At 35.1% G+C, this 18,886-nt stretch overlaps 1 protein-coding gene across 1 annotated transcript in view; it reads right to left on the bottom strand.

The window, feature by feature from the left end:
- Nucleotides 1-2,529: 2,529 nt before the first annotated feature.
- Nucleotides 2,530-18,886, bottom strand: part of TPO (thyroid peroxidase) — a 51,985-nt gene continuing 35,628 nt past the window's right edge. The window contains exons 9-14 of the mRNA XM_090136152.1: nt 13,048-13,306; nt 12,366-12,536; nt 10,705-10,942; nt 6,654-6,862; nt 5,953-6,123; nt 2,530-2,690 (exon numbers count right to left, since the gene is read on the bottom strand). Of these exons, the coding sequence (XP_089992278.1) occupies nt 2,530-2,690; nt 5,953-6,123; nt 6,654-6,862; nt 10,705-10,942; nt 12,366-12,536; nt 13,048-13,306 (1,209 nt within the window). The remainder of the gene's footprint in view (nt 2,691-5,952; nt 6,124-6,653; nt 6,863-10,704; nt 10,943-12,365; nt 12,537-13,047; nt 13,307-18,886) is intronic.

Here is an 18,886-nt window from a genome sequence, read left to right as displayed (position 1 = left end):
TATATATATATACTCATTGACCGATGTCTAGCTAACAATACAACTGCTTGCAGACCATTATCCCACAAGCAACACAACAGCTCACCAACACCTGCCTAATTCACAAGCTTTGAACACTCCTGACCAACTCCCTCCAGCTTTATAGCCTTCCATACAAAGTACAATTTTTCATAAGTATTTCTAAGATGGAAATTGAAGAAATAGAATACAGTTGACTCATTGTGTTGTTTTCATTTCACTTGTTAATATGAATAATTTTTAAAAATAATCTTATATCAAGTACCTAATTAACTACTACTTTCTCAGTGGAAACAGTATGAGAAATTATAGTGAGATGTGCTCACATGCCTATTTAGGACTAGTTTACAAAGAAACCACACAAAATACTGCTAGAAACATTTTTCTTTTCATCATACCCAAATACAGAATCACTGAATTGTAGGACAGAATCTTCTTTTGAAGAAACTTAGACTTTCCTGTTTAAGTAGGTTTCTTGGGGTTGTGTACATACAGGTTTTGAATAACATCAGGGATGGAAACTCAACAACAAATCTGGGTGACGTGTGCCATCGTTCAGTCACCCTCGCAGTAAAAAAGTGTTTTCATGAGTTCAGCTGGAATTCATGGTTTTAAGGTTGTGCCCATTGGCTCTTTTCCTGTCAATGGGCACTACTAAGAAAAGTCTGGGTCTTTAATCTAAATCATAGAATCATAGAATCATAGAATCATAGAATCATAGAATCATAGAATCATAGAATCGTAGAATCGTAGAATCATAGAATGGCGAGGGTTGGAACAGACCTCAAGAATCAGGAAGCTCCTACCCTATTCCACATGCAGGCCAACCAAGCTCCATATCTAATACTACATCAGGCTGTCCAGGCATCCAACCTGGCCTTGAACACCTCCAGGGATGGGGCATCCACAACCTCTTTGGGCAGCCTGTTCCAGTGCCTCACCACTCTCTCTGTAAACTTCCCCTTGATATCCAACCTAAATCTTCCCTCCCTCAACTTAAAAAAAAAAAAAGCATTTACGCACATTGTTAAGGCCTTCTTGATCCTTCTCCTCTTCGGGCTGAACAGTCTGAGTTCTCTCAACACCCCTTTGCATGAAAGATGATCTGTTTCCTTAATCAACTTCATTTCTCTTCACTGGACTCAAATGAAGACTCAGTTTGGTAACCCCATGTCTCTACGTCTTTATCATTCTGGAGAATACAGAACAGGAGGGAAAGCACTCCAGATGCTGCCACTCCAGGGCTGAGCAGAGAGTAGAGGGAAGAGTTTCACCTCTGTGCTTTTGTTGTTAGAAAGCGAATGAGGTTCAGAAAAGCACATTTGGCTTGGTTTGGGGTAATGGTCACTTGGTACAGTGCAGTGTTATGTTTCCCCTCATATTTGGAGCTGCCCTGGTTTCATGCCAGTGCAGTGTATTCATATATAATCTCTGTTCTCAACACCTCAACAACACTGAACTAATCTCTTTATGTTAATCTAAAGGCAGGTTTTGTCTCTGGATTTAGAGTGGCAAAGAAATATGACTATGGTTGAATGGGTAATGAAATACAACTGTAAATAAAGATAAGAAACACCTTCAAGTGAGGTTAGGTTTTTTTTTTTTTTTTTCCTATGGTATTTTAAAAGATAAAAACTCTGACTGACTTGCACCATTACTTTTTACTTTTATTCCAGAAAGAAATAAGTTCATAGGCCAAAAAAAAAAAAGGCTTGAAGAGTGTTCCTGAAGCACAATGGGAAAATCAGCTATATATATACTTCATATCACTGAATTTTTTTGTCTGTTTGTGAGAAGATAGATTTGCTGCAGAATTATCATCCTCGTGCAATCATTATTTCCTTGTGCAAATAACAATGATGGGCAGCCCAATCCAACATCATAATTCAGGTATTCATTGAAATAGGTAATGAGAGATGTGCCATTAGTGAAATTCCAAACCTAATTATAATTAGTAACATACAGCACTGAATATGCAAGTTTTGAGCATTTTAAAGTTTCTGTGCTTCTTTTGGGCACTTTGGCAAAGAAAATATTCATCCACTTGAGTTTGCACTGTAGGTTTTCATGGAGCTTTTGGCAGATGTAGTCCCTCTTTCCCCAGAACAAATATTACTCAGCATCAGTGGGTAGCTATTCTAATGCTCCCCACTTAAAATTTAAGACACAATGCATATTCCAGGGATGCTGGAATTAAGAAGATCAAGAAAATGTGCAAATTATGCTAGAGTAAACCGTTTTGCAATGTAACAGGTGGAACAAACCAGGTGAACTGAGGTTATATCACCCTTCATATACACTGTCAGAAAATAATGTTTTTTATAAATGAAGAATGGGAAATGTCAACCTTCTCCATGTTATTTATTCAATACTTTTATTTACTTTACAGAATCTGATGGTATATTTATGACTAAGACTGTCTGCAGAAATTTTTAGATATTTTAACAGTTCTGTCATAGATCTCAATCTTAACATTTTTACAGCACTGTTAAAAAAAGAACTGAGAAAGTTTTAATGGACAGTAGGTTCATGAGTGCGATCAGTGCAGGTTCTTCCATCTTCTGCCAGCTTGTAAGGTTCAGTACAGAGACATTTGTAGCTGCCTTTAGTGTTAATGCATTTAGCAGTTGGAGAGCATGGTGGATTAATTTCATTTTCACACTCATTGATGTCTGCAAAATGAACAAACAGTGATCAATAATCATTACAAATTAGAGAATGATTAATAATTTATGCACACCTGCTACAAGTATTCATAAGTAAATTTTTCTGCATTACATATTGATATTCATTGCTTTTACCTTTTTTAATTTGTTTTTTACTTTTTGAGCTGAATGGGTTTACGTTATGTTCTAAAATTTCCAGTTCCTCTATAAACATTATTTATACTGTGCTCTATAGAAGTAATGAAAAAATAGTAGCACTGAAATGGTTCTATACATTTCCAGATATTATTTTGAACAGTCTAAGATTCAGGTTAGATTTGGACATATCTGTGATACAACTGAAAAAAATTATTACTACTAGAAGGTATATAAATTCTGTGAAATAGCAATATCTCAACAGAATAATGAGCAGATGAACAATTATCCATTTTTAGCCACTTGAAGATGCACATAAATGCATTTTCCTTGAGGCCATTCAAGTCCTTTTGCTTTCAGTCTTATGCAAAAGGGGAATCAGCGTGGAGTGCAGGAAAGAAAATACACAATGAGAAAAGAATGTAGTCTTTTTCATATTTCTGCATCTCTCTTCCTTCTGTGTAATATTTGCTTACACAACTTCATTCAGTTTCCTAAAAACATCCAGCACGGTTTTAGATTTTTTCCCATCAGTGCTGTGCCATATTTGCCAGTTTGTTCAACACCTCAGATTCCTTGCCTTGGGAAACACTGCAAGCCCATATGTAGACAACTCTCTGAGCCTTCAATGCCTTCTCTTTTTGGTTATTCCTTTCCTTTCATTCTCTACCTCATTTTTTCAGCTGCTACCTCTGTCTACATAGCTTTTTTTTTTTTTTTCTTTTTTTTTCCCCCCATCAGTATTAGTATTAGAAAGTGACCCTGTAAAAATGGTTTACTGGCTTAGCTTAACATTGTCACTCAAACCACTTGGGGAAATCTGTCACTGAAAATGGGATCAAACCTGATCCTTTCTTAAATTTTAATACAAAGCAGCAGCTGTGTCCAAAGCTAACTGTCAACTGAGACAGCCGAAAGAGTAATCACAGAAGGAATAATTTTAAATTTACAAATCCTTAAGAAATACTATCTCCCATAATGCCTCTATGAAGTAGTAAACTAGTCTGTTGTTCAGGATGAAGTGCCCTTAGTAATTATTACACCTTCAAGACCACATTTTACTTTAATTCCCACAGATTTCATCACTGGGAAAGAAAAACCTGAATAGATTTTTTCTGCGCTGTAATTCAGAGGTTCTTTTTCAGTCACACTCATGTTATCTGTTAACTAACTAATTGGTTTTATGGCCATGAAATAGTGTATTTCAGATCTAACCAGCCTATCCTACTGCTCAAAGACTGTGGTACTTTATTTAAGCAAAGTAAACACAGTTATCTATCCAATGTAAGATGGCACTTATAAAGGTAGCACAGTGTAGCACTAAATGTCTTCCTGAATCAATAGAAATGATTTCTATCAAAGCCAAAGTTAGTAAGCAGGAATTAACAGCTCTCAAATTTCTATGCTTCTGTCAGCAGGCCACTCTGTCTTTTCCAGAGAAGCATATAATTTTGAAACCATCTGCAGAAATGCTAAGCTCGATCCTCCTCATTATATTGCTTGACTTATTCCTAATTTGCTGAACATTTAGAAGAATGAGAACGCATTGCACAGACATGCATGGGACAAAATACTTTCTACTGTAAAACTGAAGTAGCATCTGCATAAGTGGTGTTTGATGGCTTTCTTTTAATAAAGGCATTTCTTATTTAATATATGCAGCAGCTTGTTTTCCTATAGCAGATATAAAGTCTTTTGTTTACACTGCTGAGCATATTAAAGGAAACTAGGACAAGGAATGATTCATTCATATAAGTTATTTATTCAGTTTGTAGCCAGAATATTAGTCTAATGAAAAGATTTTATTATAATTCATTTAACAGCTTTATTTCTTTATATAGTATTAATGTGGGTGAGATTCAGCAAATAAATAGGATATGAATAAAGGAAAGAAATGCAAATTTCATTTGACTTCTGATAAACCAGGTATGCAATTAGAATCAGTAGCTTTCTATTCTGCTATCACAGAAATACTGATAAATAAAGCACACTGCAGATCAGCTGCAGCCCTTACATTTAAAGTAATTTCACACAGTCTATTACATATTCCTAAATACAGCCTTTTCAGGTTTTTCTCTCACATTCTTATGAGGTGCAACAGCTTGAGTATGTGCATAGAAATACACACACACAAATATATCATTAAGAACATTCTCATTCAGAATATGAACACTGAGAGAATTCATCCCTCATAACAGTGAAGAGGGAATGTCTTGCAACAAATATTTGCCATATTCTCCTTCTCTCAGTTTTCCTTTCAATAGCAAAAAATAGAGCAAAAAGAGGAGAGAAAAATAGTAAATAAATTATCAGAAAATTATTCTTTTTTTAAATGTTCATGAAATGTCTTTTAACTGACTTCTTACTATTCCGCTTTTCTACCTGCAGAAGTAATTCATTTCTGTCATATTTTTTCATTGATATTTGAGGGGTGGAAATTGGAATAGAATGAGAATGAAATTGCTTAATTTCTCTTGTATTCAGTATTTCTTTGTCACCTTTGCTTAACTTATTAGGATAACACATCAACTACAAGAGCTGAGTTCACTTTGTATCTAGAGTGCCCATTGAATCACTTTAGGAAAATGACTTAAACAACAGTCTGATTTATTCTTACATTGAAGGAGGGAGTAATGTATAGTACAGCCAGAGTTGGAAGGGACCTTAACCATCATGAAGCTCCAACCCCTCTGCCACACGCAGGGCCACCAATCTCCGCATTTAATACTAGACCAGGCTGTCCAGGGTCCCATCCAGTCTGGCCTTAAACACCTCCAGGGACGTGGCATCCACAACCTTTCTGGGCAGCCTGTTCCAGCACCTCACCGCTCTGTAAAGAACTTGACATTTGAATTGACATTTCCCTGTCATCAATCTTAATGATGAATCAGCATAGGTAGAGATTAAGATAGCAATTCTGGATCATGGGCAGTTTTGCATTATCGTGTCATCATACTTATAAACCTAGCAGACTGATTGTCATACAAACTGCACTCATTTATGAGGAACACAAAGAAAAAATTACATTTAAGCAATACATTTCAAGACAAGAAATGAAAGTTCACTTCTCTTAAACAGTGTTAGATGAGCTTTTAGAAAATTCAGAAACAAATACATATATCCAGAGAGATACCTATGCAAACAGGAGCCTGAAAGTTCCAGCCTTTACTTGTGCAGCTCAATTGCTCTTCTCCTTGTAACTGAAATCCATGTTGACAAGAATAAGTCACTGTAGACTCCCCAAATTCTGAACAATATACAAAATTACCATTTTCTACGTGCTTTGGTGTTCCACACATTTCTTCTACAAATAAAAAAATCACATTTTAAAAACATACCAGCTTACCTTCAAAAATTATTATTCCTTACTGCTATAAATTAATTTCAGTGAAATTACTCACTTTAAGATCTTCAAGAATTTAATTGTTCATTACTGGACAAGAATTTATGTGGAATTCCGCAGGTCTGACTTACAATTCTTGTAAAAATAACTTTACCTCCAAACAGTGTGGTCTACAGATATCTTACTTAATATATTTTCTATACTTTCAAGAACTCCTGCCCCAGTTAGCATAATATTTGTGTATTATTTGTGTACAAAGCCATCTGTTTTATCAAGGTGAAAATAGCAGACAGTATCCTTTTACAGAGGAGGAAATTGAGAAAGGAGAGAAGATCTAGATTTCATTTCTAAGGGACTGAAGAGGTAAAGTTCCATGACAGATCTGGTACTCAAGACCTGAATATCCACAGTCAGTGCTCTAACTACAGGTTACTCTCTCTCCCATCACAAAAACAAACAAACAAACAAAAAAAGGATAATTACCAAATTACCTTCCTGAAAGATTTCTTGCCAAGCTTCTAAATTCATTCCATCTATATTACTACAATGTTTAAAATCCTGTGGAAACTTTCCAAGTTGAAAGGCATCTACTGGCACATCAGAAATCCCTGTGTTGTCACAAATCACACGAGACAAAGAGTGCTTTTTGAGTTCGTTCTTTTGAGCTTCAGTGAAAACATTATCATTTTCCCACCAAAATCTGGAAAGGTTGATAGAAATATTTTTAAACGATTAAATTCAGAGAGTTGATTATTCTTACTGTCAGAGTATCCTACAAAAGAAGACATTAAAAAAAAAAAATTACAACAAAATGTAGGTGGATACAAGAATAATAAATTGAAACTCCATAATCTGCAGATTTGCATATCCATCTTACAAGACACAGGAAGGCTGTTGTGAGTCTGAGGTACTAGTCATCTCAGGTGGTTTGTTAAAGTATGATAAGTAAAACTATTAATTAATTCACATATGCTGAGTTGCTTGTAGCCACAAAAGAAAGTTGCAGTACTGAGAGAAAAAAAAAAAAAAAAAAAAGGTGCAAATTATTTGAATTGGATACTTAATCTTATGCAAACCAGCATTCTTATGCATTCATAAATTGTTTCAAGCATAATAACAGGAGAATTGCAGCGGTAGCCATAATAAATACATACCATAACATTTGAACTTTTCTTGCTATTACAGAATTGCTGTTATGAAGTTATTGCTGAATGCTTCTCTGTATAACATGGAGCTCTTTGTTTGCTAAGAAGTTGTAGGTATGTAGAATACTTATAGCAGAATGTTGTCAGTAATTGTGTTTTTGATCACAAATTAGAGAGAGGAGTAACTTCTTCCCCTTGGTCACACCAGCAATATGATGGCAGAAGGAAAGAATCAGTTGGTGGAAAGGTGTACCTGTTATACGTCTACAATATATATATATGTATATGCACACGTACAAATAATTATAAAAACAATAAGAAGCTTAGTGAGAAAGTGAAAGGAAACAAGATAAACAAGATATTATAAATTTTATAACAAAGAAAGGGATACTCTATGAAAGATCACAGAGACTGCTTGTTGCAGTTTTACACATAAAGATGTAATGAATAGAAAATAATATTTTTGTAGAGTTTGATAGCACATCAAACCATGTTAATAATTCCCAGTTGTGCTCAGGACAGATGGAGTTTTCCCTACTGCTAGGCAAGATCTGGGCTAACATGACCTAGAACCATCACCTGTAAAGTATGGATGTGATCACCAGTTGGTCTCAGATTTAGCACAGGACTTGTTCGTCTGTAATACTGGAGAAATAACAGTGGGGTTTCTGGAGATGTCTGTACTTTTAATGTTTATATCCCCCTGATGAAAAGGAAACCTCAATGTTGGCTGTGGACCTTGTGGAAAACCTGCATGTGTATCATGTGTATCATGTATTAAATGACAAACCTTGCAACTGTTCAATGAAAGCGATAAGCCCAATAATCATTTCTGTTCTGTGGGAAACGTAGGGGCTGTTAGTGTGCCCTGGGAGGCTTTTCAGGACTAATTTGGTTTTTCTACTAACAGAAGTCTACTCAGAAGTCCAAAGCCACTCACATTCATGAAACTCACTTAAATAATAAACTGTGTTTGTGTAATTTTGCAGAACCAGCTTTAGATAGAGGCAATTAGATACCTACAGTGGGACAGTCTGAAGAGATAACTCTCCTGCTCTCCAACTGTGTTGGAGTAGGATGAAATCTATGTGACCAAGGATAGGTCAAATGTTCCGCAATACAGAAGCACTATGATAAGAAGTACAGAAGAGAGTGGGGGGCTGGAGAGAGAAGAAAAGGTGTTTTCCTTCTGCTTCCAATCTATACAGTGTCCCCAAACTTCTCAGAACATTCTGAAATGTCACTGACTGTTTCTGGACCCCTTCTTATAACAAAAGTCATCAAAGGCTTTGCACGAGTCAGTTCCCCTACATCCTTCAGTTTCCTCTTTCATAAAAAGCTGTTCCACTTTCATCAGAAAATTCAGTTTTATCTGCACTGCTGAGAAGGTTTGAGCAGATCATTATTTTTAATCTACCCAGCAGCTAGATGATTGCTCTAAGAAAGGTTGCTTCAGCAGATATGTAGCAAGTCATGAAAATTTTACAGGTGAATTTTGCAAGATTATAGTAAAAAAAAAAAAAAGAAGAAGAAGAAGAAGAAGAAAAATATAAATAGAGGCACAACCCTCTTATGCTAAGAATGTAAAGTCAGGTACAAAGTCTTTACCCTGTTATTTCAAACCTTGAGATCAGACAAGGATTCAGAGCAGGAACAGAAAAGAAGGCAACAGTTGATGGAACAAAAACAATTGTTTCCAGGTGATTTGGCTGAAGTCAAGGTAGGCTAAGGCCAAACCCAGCATAAGGGCCTGGGTTTATTACACTGGTGAAAGAAATCTTTTTTTCTTCAGGATACTGACAGTAGATTTTAAGGTTATGAGGATGGCAGTCAGTCAGTTAAAAATTCCAGTTAGTCTTGATTTATGAACTTAAATTGATAACTTCAAAAAGATGTTTTGAAATTCCTACTTGCTAACGTGTAGGTTTATCTAACAAATAGGTTTATCTGGTATGCATGTAGCGTTACTAATGCAGATACAATATCCAACATATTATACAGCAAGCCAATGCAATGAATTTTAGACTTTTTCATTCTTATGCTTACTCTATGACAATTACAATACGTTGTTATATACTCCTGACTTTCTTAAATATCATAGTCTCAATAATCGAACACCATTTCACACTTAAGTTAGCAGACACAAAATTTATAGCATAAACTTGAGGTGTTCTTTTACTGTTAGAACTAATCTTTTCTCAGTTTAAAGATAATACATTAAATTATGGTTAAGTTTAATTAATGTTAGCAGTATCATGTGACCCTGGATAAAAGAAGAAAGTCTGGAAGGGTCTCAGTAAATCATCATTCTCAAGAGAGAATTGAGGATGCCATCACAATTCAGAAAACGTACAACCATGTTTTTGCTGCAACTGAGTGGAATGTTTGCTGTCTATATGGCTTGTCTTAATAAGATACTAACTTCGATTAATATTGCTTTTTCCTGTGAGCTAATTAATCAACACTTTTTAAAGCTCAGATTTAAATTCTGTTTCAGATTCTTATTTACATAATGTCTTCTTTCCACTTCTAAGAGGATGTAAAGGTGAGCATAAGGGCCAGATGTACTTAAACACCACTGCTAAGGTGGTGTGAGTAGTTTAAAATTAGTCTTCTCATGAGATTCTAAATTGCTGCCATAAGTATATGACAAAAATGAAAAACAAAGGTTGGTTTTACAATTGCTTCAGGAAAAGAAGTAAGAAAGATAAAAGCAGCATCTTTTGAACCCTTTTGAAGCCTGAAATAGCATTTCTTCTGCCTTCCTGGTATGAAGGTACAAGGCAGAACATGGTGGCAGTTGTAGAAGAGTAGATGAAGTGACAGCCTCTTCTGGTGTGTCTGATGTGGCAGTTCTGGGAGCACTCTGCATTCCTGATACCCATAAGACCAAGTACCTGGTGCTTTTATTTACCTTTCTAGGAAGTCTTAACTGCAACCTTCCTTTCTCTTACAGATTTTCTGTGAAAAATGTTGAGATCCTTTCAGTTAAGGATCCTCAGATCCTCAGCCTAGTGCATCCCTCAGGGATTGGATAGTTAAGATTTGTACATCCATTCACACACAAGGAGACATGTTCCTGGCACAGTTAACTGGTGCTGGCACCTTGAGTTTCCACCAGAATTTCAAAGTTGGGCATCTCAGTGTTACAGAAACAATCCCTATATCTGAATTTGAGACTACACAGATCAAAAAAGAATAAGGAAAGGTTTACCCAAGAAAACTGGAGAGACTGATGCAAAAATTAGGTATTGGCAGTGAATAATTTCTTTACATAATTAAAAATATGTTTAAGCATCATAATGCCTTACATGCTAAGAAGTATCCACATGTATCTGTAAAATGACAGTTGCTGCTGAGTGGTTCACAAAAGACTCAGCATCATGAATAAACTTACCGATCACCATCCCTTAGTGCTTTCATTTGCTTTCCAATTAAACAGGCAAACAGGGGACCTGTTCTAGCACCTGGAAGAAAGTCTTCTACTAAACCACCAAGCCAAACATCAATATTGCTAGGATTATGGTACAATTCCATGATTTTTTCAGTAATTTTCTGATTAGCTATTATTGTATTCAGGTCAGTTTGAGTTTCCAATTCTGGTAAGCCACAGAATTCTCGCCAGTCATTATAACCTATAAATATGATGATTAAAAGAAAGATTAGATTACTATTAGGCATGATATTTGAAATTAATGCATTCAAAAGCACTGGATTCTGACAATATTAATTACAATCATAGACAGTTATTACCAAAAATAGTCCTGCTGTTATTGGTTAAAATGATTGGCAAAATTACAGCAGGATCTGCAGCTACAAGGTATGCAAATATTACATCATTCTCATGATGGAAGACGAGTTTTATGTTCTCCCATATTTAAGCAATGCTAATATGAAATAAAGGGATATATTTTGAGCTAATGCAGGCAGGAGCATTCATTTTCTTTGGAGATATTCAGATCCAGGAATAAACCCTGAATTCCATTAGCACCTAAAGCTCTTTACTAAGGAGATTGTTTTAGGAAATGTCTAGTTCCCTGGAAAATATGTATTTTTTCCAATTCTTTTATATCACTGCAATTAATTTTCCCCGTCTCCCAGTAAGACTTGCATTTCTGGTCCTGGAGACCAAAACTCCATTTCTACTCCTATTTGGCTAAGACTTTTAAACTCCAGGCTGGACTCAGACTTCATTTCTATTGGCCAGGTCCATATTCCCAGCTACAGAGTCACACAGCTTTAACAGGAGAAATGGAGAGGTTTGTCACCCAGAAACATAGCAACCTTAGTTAATCAGTTACTTGTATTCTGTGGGTAGGACATCAGGCACAGAACATAAAAGGGCAACCACATTTTTTCCTTATTCATGCAGACAAGTGGTCTGATCAGGTAGGGGATCAGGATGCAGTGAGTGTCTGCTTTGCAGAGGGTTGTTGCCTCTGCATTTAGAGACTGTGGCACACTTATGGGAGGATTTTACACAGGACTGTGAACATACTGTATGTTTTATCAGCTGTTGTGATTAAACTGATCCAAGCTCCAGCATAGTCTTCCTCTAACTCCATACACCCATGGTCTGGTGGGCTCATGGTCCTTAACTGTTATTTCAGCCTTACCCTGGGCTAACTAGAGCAAGAAATCCAATGCAAAAAGTGGGCACAAAAATGTGACGTTTCTAAAAGTTAGGTATACATTTAATGAAGTCATTAACCACTCCTGGAGACATTTCAACTCCAAGTAGGTGCTGCAGTCAGAAAACCCCACTTCTCTGGAGCTGAATCCTGCAGGAGGGAGTGTCAGGTGCCAGGAGCACCCAAATCTACTCATCAGTACTGGTCTTTCACATTCCAGACTGCAGACTGTGGAGGTTATTTTAATTTCAAATGCTGGGGAATATTTTTTTTCCATCAAAGTTGAAAATACTGGCTTCTTGTGTTTTAAAGAGACTTGACTTTCCTATAAAAAAGCTATTAAATAAAAACTTACAATTACATCCCAAATACAAAGATTGATATCTCAGTTCCTGATTGGAAGAAGATTTAAGAAAAATCAATAGACCTGGGAGTCCATGATCACGGCCACGCTGTAAATTCAGTGATGCTAAATCAAGTGAACCATTATTGGACAACACAAACAGCTTATCTGTTAACTCTTCATTCATCAGTTGACCTTGCACCTGCAGTTTTGCTGGATGTGCAAGAAGACCCCTTATCAATGGATCCAAGCCTCCTTCAAACACAGAAATAATATAATGTTACAGCTTGTATATAAACCATTATAATGTTCTCAACAAATGTGAATGCATGTATGCTTCTCTGCCTTTAAACACTGGCCACATAGCCTTTTACACTAAAAAAAAAAAAAGTGCAAAAATTTACTTAAGATTGAAATTGTGGTAACACAATGAAAATGTTCCACCTGCTTCCTCTGCAATACAAAATTTGGCAATCTAATAATACATTTATCCACAAAAATGCATACAAAAGATCAATTTTTTGTTTCAATCTAGAGAGTAATCTATTTTATTAAGAGAACTATTTACCTAAAATAATTGTTTCAGTTAGTATTAATTCTATGGAACATGTTCAACAATATAAATAAATGGTGCAGTTAAATAAATGTTTTTATTCCTAATTTAAGACCAGCAACGTTTAAGAAACTGTAATATTTATGGGAAAAGCAAACAGAACAAAATAAAGAAACACACAAAGAACAAAAAACAGTTTAAATAAAAACATACCTTCTTTAATAAGCCTCCAAGGACTAAAGAAAACTTCATGCAATTGAAGATGTGGGAGTTCTGGATCATCTAAATACTGTGCATTCAATCGCCTTACTATCGGTTGGATTGTTGCATGACCAAAACGAAAAGCAGCTGTTGCAAATATATTAGAAACTGTAGGATTCACTGTGGGATCATAACCTTTATAAAGGCCAATATACTGATTGAAAGCATCTGGGCCAATGATTTTGGGAATATAATCTCTTAAAGTAATAATCTGAAGGGAAAAAAGAAAGAAAAAAAAGGAAACATCATTCAGTGCTTTGATAGACGAATAATAATGACTCCTGTGTAAGGAATGCCTTTTTCATCACTCATTTGTTCCCAAGCATGACTAACAGCAGTGTTAATTTGAAAGTAACAAGATGTTAGTACTTTGTAGTCTGAAAAAATGACAGGAGAAAACCAGTGGCAAAGTTCAGTACAGGGTATACTAACCAGGTTCATTTAGCATCCTACAATAATGCTGGACAAAAAGCTACTGGGCAGATTACCAGTATTGCTCCCTTTCAGTTCAAGTGGGCAAATCCAGCTGACAAGAGCTCTGCTGAGATTTAAAGCCTGGGCATAAGCTACAATGCCCATGAATGGCTGTTAATATGTACAGATTCTATTTTCAGGCATATGTATTAGACACAAATCCTCTTTTCTGAATATTTAAAATGACCAGGCTTTAACATACTGGTTCTGAGCATCCTTTAGTAGACATTTTATGCTAAAGTCTGTAGACTCATAAAAACACACTTCAAAAATGAAAATGGTGATAAACACCTTCTGCCAAAATAATATGAGTACTTCTCACAAAAAAAAAAAAAAAAAAAAAAAAAGATGTAATAAGATCTAATGCATCAAATAAAATGAAAGCGTGTTATAGGTTAAAGATTACACTGCACTCAATAAAGCACAAAGAAATGAATATCAAGCATAGTGAATTCAATAAAATACATTATAGATTCAATATAGTGTGCAAGAAAATACAGAGAAAAATGTACTTTGAGCTTGGTGTACAGGGTATTGTAAAGCTAGCTGTCACAAAATTAGGAACTGAGAAATTTGTATCTTTATTTTAGGCATGAAAAAGAGGCAAGAAGACCTCTGCAGAGTTCAATCACTTTTCTCATAAGGCAAGGGTAACATCTTTATGTTTGCAGGTATTTGAGGTTAGGTCATGCAGTGAACACAGTATTTGAAAGACAATAGGTGAGGAGTCCTTTTAGAGCTCCCTACATACAGCATACAACAAAATTCAAATAATTGCTGGAAATTAATACTGACACTGTGATTTGAGCAGTTAACCTTTTGCTACATTCACAAAGATTTTGCAAGAAAATTCTTTCTAAATTTAGATTTAGTTTTTACAAGCAAGATATGGCACATTGTCATATCATTTCAAAGGGCAGAAATACAAAATTTCAAAGCCTGGTTCATCTTGACTTGGGGTCAAGTGTGATTTGAAAGTATGAATGAGGCAGGTGTAACACAGATCCAAAAGCATGGGTAGAAAGGGAGATAAGTACATCTTAACAGCTGTGCAAAGATTTTAAATAAGGTTAGATCAGCTCTGGTATGACAAACACCCTGTTATGGTTTTTTTGTCTTTTTTAATTTTTTTTTTTTTTATTTTTGCTCTTTTTAAATGAAATCCCAAGTTAAGTGGATCATTAATTGCCCAAACGAAAGGTCAGTTCAAAATTTTTATTTGCTCCAGGGGCAAGATCTTAATTTCAAATTTCCGTGGCAGCAAAAGAGGAATTGTTGTTTCAAAACATGAGAATTAAAAGGCTAAAGGTAAGAAGGATTCATATGCCTGCTTTCAACTAGGCAAGACATATGTACAATGGAAACTTATGGTTTCTATATAAGACTCCACCAAGTAGAGGTGAGTTTTAGACAATACAGACTAAGATGATACAGCAGGAAAAAAAAAGAAGAATCTGGAATCTGACGAAGAACTACATTCAAAGTATATCAGAATGTAGTATCCTCTATATAGACTCTGTACAATCTTATTGAATTTGTCTGCATTAAAACAAGGATAAACTCACTGTAACTGACATATATGTAAGTGTTAGAGAAGGAATAAATAGGTCACAAACAAAAAAAATATTTTTCTTAAAATTATTTGACATGAACTCCTCCCTGCTATGACAGAATTATTTGAAAGATTTAAAATAATTGAGATTCTTCTGTGGAAACAAAGGAACATTCTTGTCTGAAAATATGTTAATAAAATTAGAGCTAGAAAGTGGTAAGTCTCTATAGAAAAGGCATTACAAGAAACTACAATTAACTATGCCACCACTTATTACTTATTTTGAGTCTCTTTATAAGCAGTAAATTTTGTTTGGATGTTTGCAACAGCATAAGAGCTTTATGGGATATAGTGAGTCTGAACCTGCAAGGTATTGAATGGTCTCAGCTCCTTGTAACTTTTATAATATTTGTGCTAATCCAATTTCCTCTTAGGAGACATTTGACATCTGATAGCATCAGCTCAGATTTACAGAGAAGCCTCATTAAGAAATTAATTTTAATCAATTATGTAAATATTTCTAATGTCTCATGGCTGTAATTACTTCAAATGCATAATTTAATAGAAAAAAATGAAAAATGGCCATTGTCTTTTAAACAGAAGGTATATGCTCAGTATTTAAATGACTTTAATAACCAATATGATCAGAAAATAACAGGGATTAAGATTATTTGTATATTATTCATTTAGTCATGTCTGAGAAAAGAAAATTCTAATTTCCTAGCAATAGAACCAAATATTTGGTAATTATACGAACAGAAACAGAATCTAAATGACAACAGACTGTCAGAAAAGGTTTTGTACGGATTTGTCATACTAAACTACATACATCACTAAATCCTGATCTGCAAATACAACAGTAATCAAAGTCAAACAGGCTGTTAGTGTAAAAAGTACTATTCTTCTCATTCAGAAAGCAGAAGTATATCAGGGATTCTGAAATGTCCTTAGGAACTCAGGCAGCATCCTGACTGGATTTCCCTCTAGGTTGGACCACCTTCAGCAGAATTCTTCCATACACTAGTTAATTGAAATTCTCAACTTATTTTTGAGAATTTTTTTTTGTTCATGTCAAAAGCTATTTCAAATGAGGTGCAAAAGATGAAGAAATTCATATCACTTCCTCATTAGGTTTAGCAGACTTTTCAAAACCCCTCAAGCATTTTCCAAAAAAGTTGCGAATAAAGGTACAATGCATTGAAAGGAAGATAAAAAGAACTCTGCAAAAGAGAATATAAAAATATACGGATGACTGTAAGAAAAAAGTAAGGCTGATAGGACAACTAATCTTTGCCATTGGACAGAGGTGACTGCAAAAAATATCATCTCACTGAGATAGCAAGGAGCCAATTAACTCAAGCTCCTGTGCTTGGGAAAGATTGCAGAAATTGTACAGAACAATCAGACATGGCAACATTGTGTAATCTCTTAAAGTGCTATGCACAGTTGGTTTGAAATTCTTATGGTTATATTCAAAGATTTACAGATGACATTGAAGTCCTAAACATTTTCCTAAAGAATGACTGTGAAACAAGTTTTAATAAAAAATGAACACGTTTTTATAGTTCAGTGAATAGTCTGAACTATACTTTCTATGAGCAATTACAGTATGCAACACATTTTTTTTATACATAATATATCATTTATCTTTTTATCATTCATCATTTCATAAAGTTTAAGCACTGAGAGGAGTTACCTATCATCCAGTATCACAAACAAGTTTCATTCAAGTCACCTGCAGAAGAGACCCATTTTAAGCTCATGTATAAGTACATGGGGGAGAAGTTAGGATGAAAGGTGCTTATAGAATGAAGTGAAACAATGAAAACTGAATTCAGTTGACAACTACACTTGTGATCTACTGGCAGTAATGCCATCATTTCAGAGATTTTTCTCTGAAATCATAGTAATTCAAAGAGAACTTAAATCAGATTGATTCTGCATTGCTCTTTGACTAGTATCTCCTCATTCAACATTTACAAGTCAAATGGCACATCAGAGGAAAAATGGTACACATGCAAGCATTTTCAACTCTCAAACCATAAATTTAACCGGGCAGGAACCTCAGCACTGCACACACAGTTCTTTGCTCACTCTCCTAGCTTCCCAAGAGAATATGGGAGAGAATCGGAAAAAAACCAAACCAACAAAGTAGATCTTGTGGGATGAGATAAAAATTGTTTACTAGGACAGAAATGTCAAGGAAAAAAATGCATAACAGTAATTTTTATCATATGAATGTGCAGGTGATGCACAAGCAGTTGCTCACCACCCACTGATTGATGCCCAGCCAGTCCCCAACCCAGCCAAGTGTTTTTTTTTGCATGATGCCATATGGTATGGAATATTCCTTTGTCCAGTTGAGTTCTGTCCTCTCCCAGCTCCTTGTGCCCTCCAACCAACCCTTTGCTGGCAGGGCATCACATGAACCTGTAAAACTGAAATGTCCTTGGCACTTGTATACAGCCACATCTAAAACAGTCTGTTATCAACAGTGTTTTTTTATCCAAAAGCCAAAACATAGCATCATACCAGGCATGATGAAGGAAAAAATCGACTCTGTCTCACCTGAAACCAGGACAACAAAATAGCAATATTATGACAATAGAGGTTCCAGAACTTAGTGATCTTTTCCTGTTTTGTCTATACTTTTTGTTTAAAGGAAGAACGAATTTTAACTGCTGTCTTTCAAATAACTTGAAAGGAGGAGTCCTTCTAACTTGAATAATTCTGTGATTCTGTACCCTAATTTTTCTCATTCGGACATCTCAGAACAAAATAGGAATAACTGAAACAAGAAGTTAGTTTCACTTCATTTAGCAAATGACAGTGAAAAATGTCTATGTGCATAAAACTCTGATTCTTCAGTCAGGGTATATATTGTTAGTACAGCACATTGCAGAGTTGATGGTTGAGAGTTAAGTATGAATCACTCACATTGAAGAGGAGAATTGAATTAATCACTGTTGGCTTATGTAAACAACTACTTATCAAAGAAGTATGTCTACAATGCAACAAAAAATGTGTTTTGTCCAAGATACCAACAGGCAGTTGTTATGTTTGGTAGCTTTGTCAAACTCCTATTGTTAAACTTTTGTCACTAGAGCTATTTATGCTGATAAAAAAAATCTAGGAGAAAAAGCATGGGCTAGAGAGAGATTTTTAAAATTCTTCTTAGTCTAAAGAAAGAAAGGAAGGCTTTTTGTTCAATTCTCTATAATTACACACCCACAGGCAAAAATTACACTTGAAATTATTCATTAAAAAAAGAGAGAATTTGAGAAATGCATAGCAACTGAAACAAAATTTTAGAGTGGAAACTTCAAGATAACTTCAACTAGAGTTGTCATTAGGGTGCTGGTTAACATTCCACATTAATAGAGATACTGCAATTACCTCCCTTGAATGAATATCTCTGAACCAGCCAGATATAACTGAAACACAGTTCTAATGAGCCATAAGCAAATCTCATTATTCTGTGATACTGGTTGAGATAATGAGTAGCCTAGATTTATGCAGTATAATGCTTTGCACAAAGAATTTTCTTTCAGGCCATAATATTACTGGACATAGTTCAGAAATAGTTGAACATGCAGAGGTATATTATGGATTTTCACTTTTCTTCTAACAAATACTAACAACCATTCTGACTCATCAATGCAGTTATTTGATGCAAATAGCTTATTTACATCCAAGAAGATTGCGTGATTAGTGTAAAAAAAAAATAAAAATCAATGACTGCAAAATTTTTAGATTTCAATTTTC

Source organism: Phasianus colchicus, chromosome 2 (assembly GCF_987193195.1).
Source record: "Phasianus colchicus chromosome 2, bPhaCol1.hap1.1, whole genome shotgun sequence".
Classification (NCBI taxonomy): Eukaryota; Metazoa; Chordata; class Aves; order Galliformes; family Phasianidae; genus Phasianus; species Phasianus colchicus.
This window is presented reverse-complemented; position numbering and strand designations above follow the sequence as displayed.